This window comes from Mixophyes fleayi, chromosome 8 (assembly GCF_038048845.1).
Source record: "Mixophyes fleayi isolate aMixFle1 chromosome 8, aMixFle1.hap1, whole genome shotgun sequence".
Taxonomy (NCBI): domain Eukaryota; kingdom Metazoa; phylum Chordata; class Amphibia; order Anura; family Limnodynastidae; genus Mixophyes; species Mixophyes fleayi.
The window spans coordinates 57,630,498-57,649,178 of NC_134409.1; the positions used below are offsets into that span (position 1 = coordinate 57,630,498).

Sequence of the window (18,681 nt, forward strand, 5' to 3'; positions counted from 1 at the left end):
AACATTGTCTGCTCATATTCAGTCAAATGCTTCAGAACTCATTGGACGGCGCTTCACAGTGCAGATGGACAGTGACCCGAAGCATACTGCAAAAGCAACCAAAGAGTTTTTTAAAGCTAACAAGTGGAATGTTATGCAATGGCCAAGTCAATCATCTGACCTGAATCCTTTTGAGCATGCATTTCACTTGATGAAGACAAAACTGAAGGGAATATGCACCAAGAACATGAAGGAACTGAAGACATTTGCAGTAGAGGCCTGGCAGAGCATCACCAGGGATGAAACCCAGCGTCTGGTGATGTCTATGCGTTCTAGACTTCAGGCTGTAATTGACTGCAAAGGATTTGCAACAAAGTATTTGGATGTAGGATTTACATCATAAAGTTTGATGTAGGATTGTTTAGTTTGTCCCATTACTTTTGGTCCCTTAAAAAGTGAGAGGCACATATAGAAACCGTTGTAATTCCTACACCGTTCACCTGATATGGATGTAAATACCCTGAAATTAAAGCTGAAAGTCTGCAGTTAAAGCACATCGTGTTTGTTTCATTTCAAATCCATTGTGGTGGTGTATAGAGCCCAAAATATGAAAATTGTGCCGATGTCCCAATATTTATGGACTTGACTGTAAATTGGGTGGCTAGTGGGGTTTGTAAGTAAGGGAGATATGGAGGGGACCCAAGATGTGAGGGTTTCTTAAGTATAAGGGTATTAGAAAGCCGTGTAAACGTGTAGTGCAGGCTGACCAAGTGCTGCAGAAAATGTTTGGGCAGTCGTGTTCAATTCTAGTTATATACTCGAATCGGAGTATCTGCCATACTTGGAAAAAGCACCATTCCAGTAGTTTGGACAGTTGTTATTTATATGTAAAACTTGGAGTTTAATTCTGCATGTAGGTGTGTTTAAAATGAAACCTTGAATGTTGAATTCTGTTTTCAGTACACCTCTGAAGAAGTTGCATTAAAAGAGATCACTGAAGAGAAAACGGAGAGTACCTGTCTGTCAGAAAATATGGAGTGTAAGATGAGCGTGGAAAATTTAAAACAGGAGGTAAGAATCTTATAATGTGAGGAAAGAGGTTGAAATCCATAAGTTTGAACAAAGACATTAATTTTTTTTTTTAAAAATCCAAAAAGTTAAACATGTATGTTGCAACTTCAAGAAAGGGGCATTTGTAAATAGTAAATTGGTAATATACAGTTCTATACATAGGTTTTCTAAAGTGTATGATGTGCTCATTCACATTACTTATATTTTATTTAAGTAAAATGTTCTAAGAAATTGCTTGATTGAAATATTGTGCTTATATTGTCTACGTTTTTGTAGACGCATTTTCTTCATGAATTTTCCTTCATACCCAACCTAAGTTGTTGACTAAAGTTATTGGCCCTACCTTCTCAACAATATGTCGGCATCCAATGAACATAAACATCTCTTGAATTTCCTGTCAGCAGGGTTGTCCTGACAGTGAAGGAAATGCATGGATATGCAGTAGCTATCCCAAAGTGGTACCTTAGGCTATCCCAAATAGATATCTCTAGAACCATTTGCTAATCTTTGTTCCTGGGTGTTAATGAGATTATAATGAATCCAAGTAAGCTCAGTTATTTGGAGGTAAATAGTGGTCTTTATAGTGGTATGTTAGTCAGGGCAGTTCACCTTTTTCTTAAATATATCAACATGTTTGCTTTAGTTGTGCTTTGGTCAATCTAGTGCTAATTGGATAATGAAACAAATGTCTTATTGACCATGGACTTTGTTATTAAATAAGTCCTACTGGTTGCTGTAATAAGTTAAGAACTTGCACTGAATGTAAATTTAAAAATATCTATTCCTCTGTTACCTTTGAGATTGAGGATTGCAGAAATACCAAGGACTTGAAATTGCCTCCGAGCAACAGTGACCCGGTTTTCAAGCGCTACCTGCACAAGATTCTAAATGAGGCTGAACGTGTTGGGTTTGTAAGTACAAAAGAAATGTTCTTATTATATAGAGCATACTTAATGTTCTTGTTATATTTGCATAATAGTCTATGATTTTTTTTTAAATGTTTTTTCTTGATTTTCTATCACAATCTGATTATTAAATTGCATCAGTGTCTGAATACATAAAAAATATTGAATAGTAGAAAATAATTTTGTTGTTATATTACCTCTGGATCCACAATACGGCCTGCAAGGAATTTAATTAGGGACATTCAAACAGACCCAGTTAGAGAGTGAATGACTGACTGGACACTTCAACAGCGGGGCTAGTTGGCTAAGTGATAAAAATAAAATTGCGGTAAACCAACTTCCACCCCCTTAACTGAGGTCCAAAAAGTACCTTTCAGGCAGTCCCGTGGAATTTCTTTGACCGAATTTAACAATCATCCGCTGCAGCTAAAGTATACACTTTTTAGTGACTCCTATAGATAGGAAATCAAGAAAGATTTTAGGAGAGTCATTTTGATTGCTTAGATGTTTGGTAACTGCATCATACCTCTCATTACTTTCCAAGTTTCAAGAGCACCTGTGAAAATTGGCCTTGTATAACCAGTCTTATTTTGGTGAACACCAAGATGGCAATTTACTTTAAGAAGGGAGTATAGGATATTGGGACATATAAACTGACAACCTTGCAAAGAATATCATCCGTGTGAAGATTAATCTTTTACTAATGGTCTGAAACATAGACCAAAGTATCTGGATGCAAGAGTATATCCTAAGCAAAGGCTTGAGTAAGGAAATTAAGAAAGGATGCAACCTTGCTTCATGCCCATAAAGATTAAGTACTTTCAGCTCTGGGTCTAATCCCTGCCTGGCTTGCAAATCAGATGTAGCACCCCCTTTCCTGTAGATCAGCTGGGTGTCTATCTAAAGTGTATTGTGACCTGTGGTGCTTCCTTTACTTCTATTTTCAGTTATCGCAGTGCCTCCACCTTAGTCTAAATGCAGTAGGCTCTTCGTTGAGTAGTGTTCTTGACCAGCAACACCAGAGAGAGACCAAGGAATCCTCCGCCCCTACTAGCAAAACCACAGGCACACACAGAAAAAGACAACAATAGGCAAATAGGTCTTTTATTGATTGGGTGCGTGCTCTCAAGTGATTTTCATGTCTAATTAGACTTTATATATACCAAAATAGAATATCTCTTATATAAACGGTATTTTAAAAGTATCCCTTTAAAACCGATGAAATATAGTGAATGTACAAGAATACAATGCAATAACTAGACCTTTCTTACCCTAGCCAAGAGGTACCTCTACCTTAAATGCTTACTTGCAATTATTCTCCAACTGTAATCCTGTCTAGCAATAGTGCATTCTAAACTCAACACATATCCACTAACTTAACAAGTTATACATCAATATATGCATTTAGCTTTGTCAAACATAAATCTCTTTTAATGGCAATCTATAGTATCCCTCACTTTTCTAATAAGCAAAATCTCTAGTCTGTCTTTATCCTGGCGGAATATGAAGTGAAGAAGTTAGGCATGTACAAACTTTCCTCTTTGTCTCTTCCTATTACACAGACTCAGTCCTGCAGTGAGCTACCACTCTCCTGTACTTCACTGTAACAAATGTCACTTGTCTGAGGTAAATTTTGTTGTTTAGTGCAGATTTTCACAGTATATCTCAGTCTCTGATCCTAACTGTCTTTCCCTATCACCCCCCCTGATAATTTGCACACCCCTTTGCAGGACTGTGATAAACTATCTTTGGGTCTTCCCACCAAGTCCCTATCTACCTAATAAGATTCTCAATACTCAGTCCCGTCAAATAATAAACAGGGGTTACTTATCCATTTAGATTCAGTTTTCTCCTTAGACCTCACACAGGAAATTTCAGCAGTTTCTCTCACAGGACAGGGTTGACAAGTCTGACAGGGCTCTACCTCCTGTCAGAGCTGATACTCTTCTGTCCCTCCTGATGTTTCCTCTTGGGCTCATTTTCTTCAGAGACTCACAGAGCTTTTTCTGCTGACAGGGATCTTCCCTGACAGACTCACAGGTTTCACCTCTGACAGGGACCAACTGCCACACTGCAACTGCCAGTATCCCGTCATTCTTCTTGCCTAACTTACTTTTTTTTTGGCAGAGCTCTATAAATCCCTGACATTGGTGCACATGTGTGGGCCATCATGTCCGCTGCCGCTACTCAGATATATGTATATGTTTTTTTAAGTGAACAGATCTCTTCAAACAATCTAGGGCCAATTATATTTACTATGTACTATATAATATAAAATTAAGGCAGTGGAGTATTTTGAGCAAAAGGAATTAACAGTAACTATAATTCTCTATTTCTCTTACCTCCACCTGGGGGACCCTGCTTACCATGGGGCTGTATGAGGGAACTTGGAGTAGGCACTCAAATAGTTAACTTCCTGCCAACAGGCTATATCAGTGTTGGCTAACCTGTGACACTCCAGATGTTGTGAAACTACAAGTCCCAGCATGCTTTGTCCATATATAGCAGCTTATTGCTGGAAGGGTATGCTGGGACGTGTAGTTTCACAACACCTGGAGTGTCACAGGTTAGCCAACACTGGGCTATATCCACTCTGCAACCCCGTGCAAACCTCAGTATGTTTTGAGTGCCAGAGGAGTAGGACCTCAGGCACTCTGCAGCTGCTCTTCTTGCAAGGATTAGTTTATTTTTTCATTTTAGGAGCTGAGCAAACAGGTTTTTGTTTTTTTTTGTTTTTTCCAATCAGAAAAAATATTATGATTTTTTTATTTTTTCCTTAACATAAGAGCCCAGAACACTGAGCTATAACAATAAACTAAACCCACGCAGGGGTAATAGCAGTGTCATAAGGTCATATATACATTGTCAAAAACATCATACATCAGTAAATATAAGCAGCCTGTACGATTTGCTCACATACAGGAGAAAAAAAATGAGGTATTGAAATAATAATAGTAATAGTGGTTGGGTGCTTGTCCCAGACATAATACTCCTAAGAGTGGTCCACCTCTCTCAACCCCTCTGTAACCTAAGGGGGTGTTCTCCACCTATACCAGATCTTCTCATACTTATCAAGCACATTTCTGCTAGTGTACATGAATCGCTCTTGGCCTACTGTGTCATTAACAAGATCAATCCAGTCTTTCAAGACCGGACCCTCCGGAGTCATCCACTTCCTTGCAATGACCACCTTTGCCAACATAAGTATAGTAGTAATGAGTAGTCTAATAAGCTTATGAGAATTTTTGTTCAGGCCCAGACCAAATATGCATAGTCTTGGTGTGATGGCGGATACTCCCACTCCCAGTCGAATTATACAGGCACCCACCTCCCCCAGAAGGAGGACACCAATGGGCATTTCCAAAGCATGTGCCAAAAGTCCCCCCCCCTTCACTCCCACACTTGGGGACATAGGACCAATTGGCCCCCACTAAATTTAGAAAGCCGTAGGGTTTTCTAAATTTTTGAAGTAACATATCATTTACATAAAGGGCAATTGTGTCTGTCCTGCAGCACACCGTCAGACCACTGATATCCGACTGTACTCTGATAGCACAAGTCAGCGGTTCTATTGCCAAGGCAAACAGGGTGGGAGACTGGGGGCAACCCTGTCTTGTGCCTCTGCCTAGGACAAACTGGCGAAACACAAAGCCATTTACACAGACTCTGGCTGTAGGGCAAGAATACAACAGTCGCACTCATTGGACAAAAACTGTCCCAAATCCGAATTTCAATAATACCGCCCACAGGTACCTCCACTCTACGGAATCAAAGGCCCTAGCAACATCTAACGAAACCACTACCGCCTCTTCCTCCACCGGGTGGGGCAGCTGCAGATGGCAAAAATTTCTATGCAAACTTATAGCCATAGATTTTCCCGGCATAAAACCAGTTTGATCAGAATGCACAATCTCGCTGATCACCTGACCTAGACGCGACGCCAAAATTTTCAACAATATTTTAATATCTGTTGTCAACAGGGATATAGGTCTGTATGAGTCCGGGAACAGGGGATCATTCCCCGTTTTAGGAATAAGAACTATAAGAGCTTCCTACATGGACGGGGACACAGAGCCCAAATCTCTAAGGCTCGTAAATAGTTCTTGCAAGCGAGGTATAAAGAATCCCATATGCTTCTTATAGAACTCTATAGGGACCCCATCCACACCTGGAGCCTTGCCATTTGGAAAGGAAGAGATCGCAGCAGCTATCTCCTCATCAGTGATCGGCAAATCCAAACTCTCCCTACCAGCCACACTCGGTTCAGGCAAGGAAACAGTCGCCAGGTATGAGTCTAAATCAGAATATTCAACCTTAGATGCATACGCATCTTTAAAATAAGTATAAAAAAACCTCATTAATCTCCCCAGTGTGCACAACACCCAAGGTATCCGTGATCCCTGCCACTACAGTCGCCGTCCTTTCTGATCTAGCCATATATGCCAGGAATCTACCACACTTGCCTGCCTCAAAGTATTGAGTGTGCCTAGCAAACAGCAGCTTACATCTTGATTTGTCTAGTAGGTAGTCTGACCACTCCTGCTGCACCACCAGCCAGGCCTGCCTATCAGTTGCCATACGAGAAAAGAGATAGACTTCCTCCAACCGTGAGACCTCCTTTTCCAGCTTATCCCCCCGCAATCTGGATTCCTTTTTAAATCAGTTAATACTAGTAATCAGAGATGCCCTTCTTCTCCACTTTAGGTTTCTGTCTTCCCTGAGCTTGACTTAGGACACCTGCGTTACGGTTTGACAGGTGTACGGCCCCAGTCAAACTCCCCACCGGCCTTAAAGGAATCCCAAATAAGAGGTGGGGCAGCTGTATGTACATTTGTGGCAAAATAACCCTCCCACTGGGACTCCAATGTGATATTATCCTCCAATAAAGTCAACAAAAAGGGGTTTAGCTCCCAAAATATTTGCCCCCCGATGAGCATTCAATTTCAGAGTTAATAGTTGAGAATGGTCCGAGATCCCTCAGATAGATATGCAACATCCACAGCAGCCGGCAATAACCTCTTAGAGATAAATCCCAAGTAAATTCGGGAAAAAACATAATAAGAAGTAGAAAAACAGGAGAAACAAACTTCTGTCAGATGCTTCAGATGCCACACATCCAACAAACCCATCTCATCCACCAGACCAGCAAATTTTGACTTCCCAACATGCAAAGAATCTCCCGACTCCCTCCGCCTATCAAGGGCAGGATCCAGCACAGCATTAAAGTTTCTGCAGCAAATCACAGGAGTATCAGAAGTCAAAAGAGATAAAATCTCTACCTTTCCTAAAGACTTCACTATTATAAGGGGGTGAGACATATACAGCCATTGTAAAGCGCTACAGAATCTGCTGGCGCTATATAAATAAATGATGTTGATGAGATTTATACGGGTTGAATCAAAAATGCCCCTTAAAAAAACAAATCAATCTACCCAGCAGGTCAGGTTCCACTGCCTCCAAAACAAAAATGACTCTATTACGTATAAGGAGAGACAACCCCCTGGAGTGGCAAGTGTGAGAAGCATGATAAGCCCATCCAACCCATGGTTTCTTAAGAGCCAACAATCTGCCTCCCACTTAATGGGTCTCAGTAAGGCAAATAACATCCGCTTCATATTTCTTTAATTGAGACATAACCAAAGTTTAATTTTATTGCTTAGGCCACGAACATTCCAGGTCCGAAACTTTATATGACCCCTTCTCAGCTTCCCAGTCGTCATAACATTAAGGAATACACATGACACAACTCAACATAAAAACCAAACCTCCAGACCCAGGCAGGCACCCAGCCATCAGTAGATACAGAATATCAGCAAATATTAGACATACCACCCTAGGATTATCACCTTCATGAATAGCTAAACAATGTCTGTATGAACCGAAAGCATTTCAGTATGTATAAACAGAAATCAGTATATGAACTAGAGAAAGTTATTTAAAGCTTTTAACTGCATGAATCATACAGTGATCAATTAAGTCAGTTCACTCCGAAAAGCCAATACATCACCAGGAGCATCTTCAATCTGGGTGAAGGCCTCTAGGAGCTCTCCTATCCAGCCAGGAAGTTGCTTCAGTTGGTGAATTAAAGAAGAAGGTAGTTCCATCAGCAACCACCCGAAATCTGGCCGGGAAAAGCATAGCATTTGGCAGGTGCATCTCACGAAGGCACCGCTTCACCTGTATGAACTGATCTCTGCTTTTTTGTACATCCACTGAAAAATCTAGAAACACTGCCACTCTTTGGTTTTGATACATTAAGGGGCCTTTAAGCCGAGCCGGACGAGGAATAGCATCCCAATCTTTATGATGAAGGTTTCACGAACATTCCCCTTGGCCCTTTCAGGAAAACCCACCATCCGAACATTACTGCGTCTGAGTCGGCCCTCCATGTCTGAAAGCTTCTGTTTAACTGACACCATCTGAGTCTCTAAACCAGCAATCTTCTGAGGTAAAGGAGTTGTGGTGTCCTCAAGGATGGAAACACTAGCCTCCATCTCTGCGACCCGTTTCCTGATCTTCTGAAAATCAACGACAAGTCAAACTGCACCTCTAAGATTTTGTCCTTGTACCTGTAAAGGAATTGGAATATGCATATTTCTCCAGTCAGCTAGCAGCAGAAGAAGTTGCAGAGTGTTTACCCATGGTGACACCCACTATATACATATATCAATAGATATAATATTGGATAAAATATAGGTAACTCGTAACACAAAAGCAAACCACAAAGAGGGCACTCAGACCGTAGCCGAATATACAGCCAGCACTTACAGGTCCCAGAGAAGAATAAAATTATTCGTCTCCAAGATTGCGCCCCGGCTCATTCCTTGGCGGGAAGACTGGGACGCAGGTATCTTGCAATCAGATGCCTCCCCGTTCTCCACACAACGTACAGAAGGTAAGGGAACAGGTGAGTAAGTGCTCGCCCTGCCTGGTAAGTGTCCGACACCAGAGACTCGGGACGCAATCTCTCCATCCAGCTCCTGTCACAAACGCCAGCAGCAAAGCCCAATCTGCCAGCAGGATCGCGACTCTAACCAGAAGGAGCAGGGGCAACTCCACCACATATTCAGATCAAATTGGAGAAGTTAGCAGTGCCACAGGATGTTTTTAACAGATAGTTGGGCTAGGGAGCTTAGGTGCATACGTCCTACTCCATGCTCCACCAGGCCAGACATAGACATAAAGAAGGAAAAGGAATTGGAGAAAATCTGTAAATTACTGAAAGGGCAATATATAACTAGTGGAACTGAATCTACAAGGTGAGCATGGCAGTTAGCACAGAGGGAGTGGATCGACTCTGTGACAAATCCAAGGGGTACTTCCTCAGAGGAAAGTTCCCATGTCGGTCTATGTTCAGTCCGTTTGGTGTTAGGGTTCCTAGTGTGTGGATTCATTTAGATTCTTCTCTACAGATAAGTGCCACAAAATCTCCTCCTCTCCAGGGTTCCTTCACGTGTTTGATGCCTATGAGCTGTAGTCCGGATGGGTCATGGTTGGGGTGTGTCCCTAAATGTTCTGACACGCTGTGGTTCTGTGCCCCCTTCTTGATATTCCTTATGTGTTCCTGTATTCTCGTCTTTAGGTTTTTATCGTTCTTTTAGTCCGCATGGGCACTGGAGTAGGTATACTATACTATCCCTGTGTTGTCGCATGTTATCTTGTCTCTTATCCTGTGGCAGTTGTGATTGGAGCTGATAGTAGGATCAGATGGTGTTACAGCAGAGGTGTCACTAATTCTAGTCAATTCTTTTACAGTAGACAAGACCAGATGTCAAAATGTTGTGCTGAGTCATTTGTATTATCAATGGTTGTGTAAGATTTTTGCAAAGCACACAACAGTATATAGCACATGTCGGTAACATTGGCACACAGCGGTAGCTGAAAGGAAAAGTGGTGCAAGATGGAATTGTCCTTGGGATCTCCCATCCACCTTTAAGTTGGATCTTAAATAGAACATACACACTTTAACAAACCAAGCACTTCAGCAACAAGGAGTGCCATTTTTTGAGGCTTATGTGCTTGGTTTGTTTGGGCCCCCACAAAACAAGCTAACAATGGGCTTAAGGCCCCTAAGGTAACAGTGCTGTTAATGAACTCTACTGTGGCAAGATGTTGTGGTCATCAGCCTTATTCTCACCCTCATCAATTTGTACATCATCTTCACACATTATGAATTCATCACCGCTGGATTCCACCATTACAGAAGTCTCAGTGTTTTGATGTAATTGGCGGGAAAGGCCTTCCTCGTGGAAATTGAAGATCATTTTTATGAACTTCGTTTTTTGTACATTTTGAGGAAGTAGCCTCCTACGCCGATTCCTGACAAGATTCCCTGCTGTGCTGAAAACTCTTTCCGAGTACACACTGAAGGGTTGGCAGCTTAGGCAGAGCAAAGCGAGTTGGTACATGGCTCTCCAAAGTCCCTTTTTTCCTCCCAGTATGTAAAGGGACTGTCTGATGTGTCTATTTCTATACTGTCGTGAAAATAATCCCCCACTATCCTTTGGATGTTGATAGTAGGATCGGGTGTCACGTATTTTGGTCACTTCTTTTAGACCAGATGTCAAAATGTTGTGCTAAGTCATCTGCATCATCCCCGGGTCTCTTGGGAAAGCGAAGTTTTTTCCTAGTAGCAGTTGAGTGAGAAACTGAAGGAGGAGATGCCGTCCTGTCACGTAACTCTTGAGCTGTCATCTTGCTCACCAGGAGCTCCTTGCATCTCTTCAGATCTGGGTCAGTTGGAAACAAAGAGAAGACAGCTCTTAAACCGAGGATCAAGCAGAGTCGACAAAATGTACGGATCCGATTTCAAGATTTTGGTAACTCTTGGATCCTGGCGAAGCAAATAAAGTACTTGATCTACAAGTTCGACATCCTTAGCGTAATTGCTTTGTTTAATCTCCTCTTTCAGTTTCTTAAGCTGCTTTTCCAAAAGTCTAATTAAGGCAATCGCTTGACTCAAGCTAGCAGTGTCTGAACTCACATCACAGGTGACTACTTCGAATGGTTTTAGCACCTTGCAAAACACGGAAAGTATTCTCCACTGCACTTGAGTAAAATACATCCCCCCTCCATTCCCAATGTCATGGCTTGTGGAGTAAGTATGGATGGCTTTTCGCTGTTCCTCCATCCGCAGAAGCATATACAGGATGAAATTGACCTTGTCACGACCTCTTGCTTCATTTGATGGCAGGGCAAATTAAATTGCTCTTGTAGCTGCTGCAATCTCCTACATGCTGTTGCCGAATGTTGGAAATGTCCAGATATTTTACGGGCCACAGACAGCATCTCCTGCACTTCCCTGTCATTTTTTAAAAAGCTCTGCACCACCAAGTTTCTTGTGTGAGCAAAACAGGGAGTGTGATGGAAATCACCCAGCTGTAATGCTCTCACAATATTGGTGGCGTTATCAGAAATGACATATTCTAAGGAGAGTCCAAGTAGGATAATACATGTTGCAAAGACATCCCTTAGTTTTTGTAACAGATTGTCAGTTGTATGCCTCTTAGTAAAGCCGGTGATACACAGAGTAGCCTGCCTCTGAAAAATGTGATGTACTTGGGTACATACAACTGCTGTTCCTGCTGGTGAAGGCGAATTACCAACCCAGTGGACTGTCGCAGTCCTATAATATTTAGTTTGCCCAGTTCCGCTTGTCCACATAGCTGTGGTTAAGTGTACAGTGGGTAGAATGGCATTTTGTAGACCAATAATTACATTTTTCGAATCTTCTGGTAGAGGTGAGGAATAGCTTTTCTAGTAAAATGGTGTTGTGATGGAATGTGGTAACGGGGACACGACCTCAAGTAATTGTCTAAAACCAGCTGCACTAATAGTGGATATTGGACGCAGATCTAATACTAGCAAAGTCGCCATGGCGTCTGTGATCCGCTTTGGGACTGGGTGCCAGGTTTCATACTTGCTTCTTCTTGCAAAGGATTGTTTAACAGTCAATTGTTGTAAACTACTAGTAGTCTTCTTCTTGGTCTGCATCTGGGATGAGGATTCACCCGCAGCAGCAACGGGACAACACTCAAGAATTCTTCTGAGGAATCCAAGATAGTAGAGGAGTCATCTAGCGTTAGTAACTTGGATGCAGGACTAACTCTCGATCGCTACTGGAGATATTGATGAGGACGGTGTTGGGGGGGTAGATTGCAGGTGTCTGGATCTAGCTGAGAGAAGGGACCTAGTTGATGATGGACTGCTTGTTGTTATTTTTTTAGCATAAGTTTCCAATTTTCTCAACAGCTTGCCATGAACTCGCTTCAAGTGGCGTAACATGGATGAGGTTCCTAGATTGTTAAGGGCTCTACCTCGACTGACTGTGGCTTTACATATTTTACAAATGGCTAGACAACAGTTGTCAGGATTTGGGTAAAAATAATTCCACACAGAAGAGGTGAATTTTTTGGTCTTATTCCCAGGCATGACAATGGCGCCGCCTTATCTCATGCAAGAACTGCATCCACTGGGGCAGGACTTACACAAACAACATCATCCTCATTAGCGCCCTTGTCAGCTACACAAATTTCCCCCTCATCCTGTTGCAATTCCAAAGTGGCATCTTCAATTTAAGTATCACCTCCTACACTTGGGCTGTTCATGCACACATCTGCCTTCTTTATGGGTACACTATTAGACAGTTCAGGATAGCACTTACTATTTTCTTCCAGCTCGGATTTTACACGTAAAAGTATTTGGACACCACTTTTGGAGTCCGAATGACAAGGTCTTGTTTGGTCATGACTGACCTTACAAGAAGATGCCACAGTGACAGTTGCAGAACTAGCACTCATAGAGAAAGGCCAAGGCCTCATTCTTTCCTTGCCACTGCGTGAATGGTATATTGGCAATTTTTTTTTGTTGCAGATAACTTTGCCGGGATTACAGGTCTTTTTTTCTTGACCAAGGTAAAAGGTTTTTTTTGTTTTTTTTTACATTTTTGTTTCCCTGACTTATATGCACTTTACATATTTGGTAAAAGAAAAAAAGAAATTATCTAATGGGGCACTCTAATGGGCAAGAAAATATTTTTCATTTTTTATTTAAGGTATTGATAATCTGTTAAATACTTCTTTATTAATTTTAAATTAAAACATTCCATTAGCGAAATATAAAATTTGAATATAAATACCACCCTGAATAGAAATAACTGATAAAAAGACAAAAATTAATTTGTCTATCCGCGACACTGCTCCAATTATGGACCTAACTTTATTATCTTGAGTGTAAGAATACACATAAACAAGTCTTCTGTTAACACCACATCCCTATGAAAGAAAGTTATGTAGAATTTGTAAACTTTATTCATACATCATGTCAAATGACAACAATATAGAGGAAATGACTTAGGATAGTTGAAAGGCACTGCAGTATTCAAAACATATGGAGGGACTAATAAGATCCCTCTTATATCCACTATGTCCTGCACATTGCCCTTATTGATAACTTGAGGTGAATGGAATAATATTCCCTTGTAATAGCCTTATAATTTATTTGAATGGCTGTTTGCCCTAGCAGGATACACTTTATAATGTTTCTGCTTCTATATATAAAACTACCCTGCACTATTGCTGTCTCGCTTGTGCCACCTTCTAACTCAGCGGGCAGCGTGATTATCTTGCTGTCTATATAATCTAATTCTGGCTAAATAGCAGGGACTGGTGGTAGGAGCAGCGAGCGCGGGGTCCGCCGATGCGCGTTTCGCTAAGGCTTTTTGATTACCCCAAAATGACTTTTGTGTCATGGTGTCTAATTTCTCACCAAAGAGCAGGGACCCTTCAAATGGGAAAATGATTAGGCTAAGGTTTGACTTAAGGAAACCAAACAGCTTTTAGCCTCAACTGCTACTGCCATTGGCGTTGCTGAAAAAGCAATAGTGTCCAAATTCTATGCCTCTATGTATAACATTTATACTTTTCAATGTGTATTGTCTGCTTACTTTCTGTTGGACATCAGTATGACGTGTCTTTCCCCACAGTCTAAGTGCCCTGGCCACACCTGACTTCAACATGGTCCCAATTGAAATATATGTAACTTTTTAAAACCGCTCTATAGCTTCCTTTCCATGTCGGACCCCCTTCTTCAAGAGCCCTAGTAGTTCTGGCTGACATACTGTCCCCTTTTGGAATCAAGCTCCAGTGATGAGAAAGCACAAAAGTGAACGAATACATATACGTTTTAATCCTATTGAGTAAGAATAATGCTTTTTCGTCTGCACCCATTCCTTTTAGATAAGTTCTTTCACAATCTGGTGTATGGGGAAAACTCTACCCTTCTGTCTCTGATTTTAAAAAAAGTATTTATGAGCCTCTGTGGAAGTAGCTTATTTATCCATACCTATAGATTTTTTTATATGCAAAATTTCTAGGGATGAGCGCACTCGGATTTATGAAATCCGAGCCCACCCGAACGTTGCGGATCCGAGTCGGATCCGAGACAGATCCGGGTATTGGCGCCAAATTCAAATGTGAAACTGAGGCTCTGACTCATAATCCCGTTGTCGGATCTCGCGATACTCGGATCCTATAAATTCCCCGCTAGTCGCCGCCATCTTCACTCGGGCATTGATCAGGGTAGAGGGAGGGTGTGTTAGGTGGTCCTCTGTCCTGGTAGATCTCGTGCTGTGCTGTTTAGTTCTGTGCTGTGCTGTGCTGTGCTGTGCTGTGTTCTGCAGTATCAGTCCAGTGGTGCTGTGTGCTGTGCTCTGTCCTTCTGAGGTCAGTGGTGCTGCTGGGTCCTGTGCTGTGTCCTGTTCAGTCCAGTGGTGCTGTGTCCTGTGCTCTGTGCTTCTAAGGGCATAGTTATTTCCCCAATATTCCCCTGTGTTTAAAAAAATAAAAAAAAGTTTTTTAAAAAAATACCAAAAACTACTTTAATTTTTTTTAATTACCACAAAATTTGCACAACCAATCCTGCAGTATAAGCCCATTGGTACTGCAATATTACCAAGTTCACACATTCAGCAGTAAAAGTCCAGTGGTACTGCAATATTACAAAGTTCACACATTCTGCAGTATCAGTCCAGTGGTGCTGTGTCCTGTGCTCTGTCCTGCTGAGTTCCGTAGTGCTGCTGGGTCCTGTGCCGTGTCCTGTTCAGTCCAGTGGTGCTGTGTCCTGTGCTCTGTGCTTCTAAGGGCATAGTTATTTCCCCATTATTCCCAAGTTTTTAAAAAATAAAAAAAAAGTAAAAAAAAATAAAAAATTAAAAAAAAAAAAATATATATAATAATTATAACCAAATTTGCAAAACCAATCCAGCAGTATAAGTCCATTGGTACTGCAATATTACAAAGTTCACACATTCTGCAGTATCACTCCAGTGGTGCTGTGTCCTGTGCTCTGTCCTGCTGAGTTCCGTAGTGCTGCTGGGTCCTGTGCCGTGTCCTGTTCAGTCCAGTGGTGCTGTGTCCTGTGCTCTGTGCTTCTAAGGGCATAGTTATTTCCCCATTATTCCCAAGTTTTTAAAAAATAAAAAAAAAGTAAAAAAAAATAAAAAATTAAAAAAAAAAAAAAAATATATAATAATTATAACCAAATTTGCAAAACCAATACAGCAGTATAAGTCCATTGGTACTGCAATATTACCAAGTTCACACATTCTGCAGTATCTTGTGCTACATATAATGGAGACTAAAAATTTGGAGGATAAAGTAGGGAAAGATCAAGACCCACTTCCTCCTAATGCTGAAGCTGCTGCCACTAGTCATGACATAGACGATGAAATGCCATCAACGTCGTCTTCCAAGCCCGATGCCCAATCTCGTAGTACCGGGCATGTAAAATCCAAAATGCCCAAGTTAAGAAAAAGTAGCAAAAAGAGAAACTTAAAATCATCTGAGGAGAAACGTAAAGTTGCCAATATGCCATTTACGACACGGAGTGGCAAGGAACGGCTTAGGCCCTGGCCCGTGTTCATGACTAGTGGTTCAGCTTCACCCACGGATCTTAGCCCTCCTCCTCCTCCCCCCCCCTACAAAAAATTGAAGAGAGTTATGCTGTCAGCAACAAAACAGCAAACAACTCTGCCTTCTAAAGAGAAATTATCACAAATCCACAAGGCGAGTCCAAGGATGTTGGTGGTTGTCAAGCCTGACCTTCCCATCACTGTACGGGAAGAGGTGGCTCGGGAGGAGGCTATTGATGATGTAGCTGGCGCTGTGGAGGAACTTGATGATGAGGATGGTGATGTGGTTATTGTAAATGAGGCACCAGGGGGGGAAACAGCTGATGTCCATGGGATGAAAAAGCCCATCGTCATGCCTGGTCAGAAGACCAAAAAATGCACCTCTTCGGTCTGGAGTTATTTTTATCCAAATCCAGACAACCAATGTATGGCCATATGTAGCTTATGTAAAGCTCAAATAAGCAGGGGTAAGGATCTTGCCCACCTAGGAACATCCTCCCTTATACGTCACCTGAATAACCTTCATAGTTCAGTGGTTAGTTCAGGAACTGGGGCTAGGACCCTCATCGGTACAGGGACACCTAAATCCCGTGGTCCAGTTGGATACACACCAGCAACACCCTCCTCGTCAACTTCCTCCACAATCTTCATCAGATTCAGTCCTGCAGCCCAAGTCAGCAGCCAGACTGAGTCCTCCTCAATACGGGATTCATCCGAGGAATCCTGCAGCGGTACGCCTACTACTGCCACTGCTGCTGTTGCTGCTGTTAGTCGGTCATCTTCCCAGAGGGGAAGTCGTAAGACCGCTAAGTCTTTCACAAAACAATTGACCGTCCAACAGTCGTTTGCCATGACCACAAAATACGATAGTAGTCACCCTATTGCAAAGCGTATAACTGCGGCTGTAACTGCAATGTTGGTGTTAGACGTGCGCCCGGTGTCCGCCATCAGTGGAGTGGGATTTAGAGGGTTGATGGAGGTATTGTGGCCCCGGCACCAAATTTACTACCGGGGCCACTCCACTGTGCAGTCCATATTTAGGTGTATCAGATATTAAACAACGGTGACAGTTGATGCCCAATTTTTTAATTATATTGTGGCCTCGGTACCAAATTGTGTACCGGGGCCACCACACTACGCAGTCCAGATACTTGTTTGGTGGAATTCAGACCAGTTGAGGGTTTTATTATTATATTGTGGGGACCACTCTATCTATACCACACTACAACTCTATACCACTCTATTTAATACTTTAATTCTATTTAATACTTTAATTCTATTTCATACTTTAATTCTATTTCATACTTTAATTCTATTTCATACTTTAATTCTATTTAATACTTTAATTCTATTACTAATTACCATAAAGAGGAACTGCCGCTTCTATTTAATACTTTAATTCTATTAGTAGTTACCATAAAGAGGAACAAAATAAACCAATTTTACCAAAAGTATAATATGACTTAGACTTACAAACACTACAGTTGAAAGATGGTGCCTTTAAATGAAAAAGTCAGTCTTCATTGCACGACTATGTGCAACAGGGACAGTTTTTTGGATTACAAAGTCAATCAATAAGACAATAACACTTGGACCCTGTCTGTCTTTAACATACTTGATGGGATCTCAATGACGAATTGTCTGTACCATGTTTGGAGGAGGTATTGTGGCCCCGGTATCAAATTGTGTACCGGGGCCACCACACTACGCAGTCCATACCCTTTTTTGGTGGAATTCTGACACGTGGAGGGTTTTTTAATTATATTGTGGCCTCGGTACCAAATTGTGTACCGGGGCCACCACACTACGCAGTCAAGATAGATAGATGCGTATCATAGATAAAGTACATTCAGTGGTGTGGGGCAAATTGAAAAATATTCAAAATGCACTGACATTATCAAAAACAAGAGGTTGTCACACGCTAAAACTCCAACATGTATATGATGGAGAGGATGGAGGAGCAGCCGTATGTGTAGTGTAATGCAGACCTGTTGAAGGTTTTTTATATATTTTATTGTGGTGCCCAGTGCCCACTCCTCTAGGCAGTCCAGGTACATTTATTGGTGCGATTCATAAAAGTTCAGGGTTTTTAATATATATTGTGGTGACCCACTCCTCTACGCAGTCCAGGTACATTTATTGGTGCGAATCATAAAAGTTCAGGGTTTTTAATATATATTGTGGTGACCCACTCCTCTACGCAGTCCAGGTACATTTATTGGTGCGAATCAAACAAGTTGATGGTTTTCTTATTATATATATTGTGGTGACCCACTCCTCTACGCAGTCCAGGTACATTTATTGGTGCGATTCATAAAAGTTCAGGGTTTTTAATATATATTGTGGTGACCCACTCCTCTACGCAGTCCAGGTACATTTATTGGTGCGAATCATAAAAGTTCAGGGTTTTTAATATATTGTGGTGACCCACTCCTCTACGCAGTCCAGGTACATTTATTGGTGCGATTCATAAAAGTTCAGGGTTTTTAATATATTGTGGTGACCCACTCCTCTACGCAGTCCAGGTACATTTATTGGTGCGATTCATAAAAGTTCAGGGTTTTTAATATATATTGTGGTGACCCACTCCTCTACGCAGTCCAGGTACATTTATTGGTGTGATTCATAAAAGTTCAGGGTTTTTAATATATATTGTGGTGACCCACTCCTCTACGCAGTCCAGGTACATTTATTGGTGTGATTCATAAAAGTTCAGGGTTTTTAATATATATTGTGGTGACCCACTCCTCTACGCAGTCCAGGTACATTTATTGGTGCGATTCATAAAAGTTCAGGGTTTTTAATATATTGTGGTGA

The 18,681-nt window shown here is 41.5% G+C and overlaps 1 protein-coding gene across 2 annotated transcripts in view; it reads left to right on the plus strand.

Moving 5' to 3' along the window:
- CLCC1 (chloride channel CLIC like 1) overlaps positions 1–18,681 on the plus strand; it is an 81,219-nt gene that overhangs the window by 16,026 nt on the left and 46,512 nt on the right. For both annotated transcript variants that reach the window (XM_075182604.1, XM_075182603.1), the window contains exons 3-4: positions 940–1,050; positions 1,851–1,961. In XM_075182604.1, coding sequence (XP_075038705.1) covers positions 940–1,050; positions 1,851–1,961 — 222 coding nt within the window. The remainder of the gene's footprint in view (positions 1–939; positions 1,051–1,850; positions 1,962–18,681) is intronic.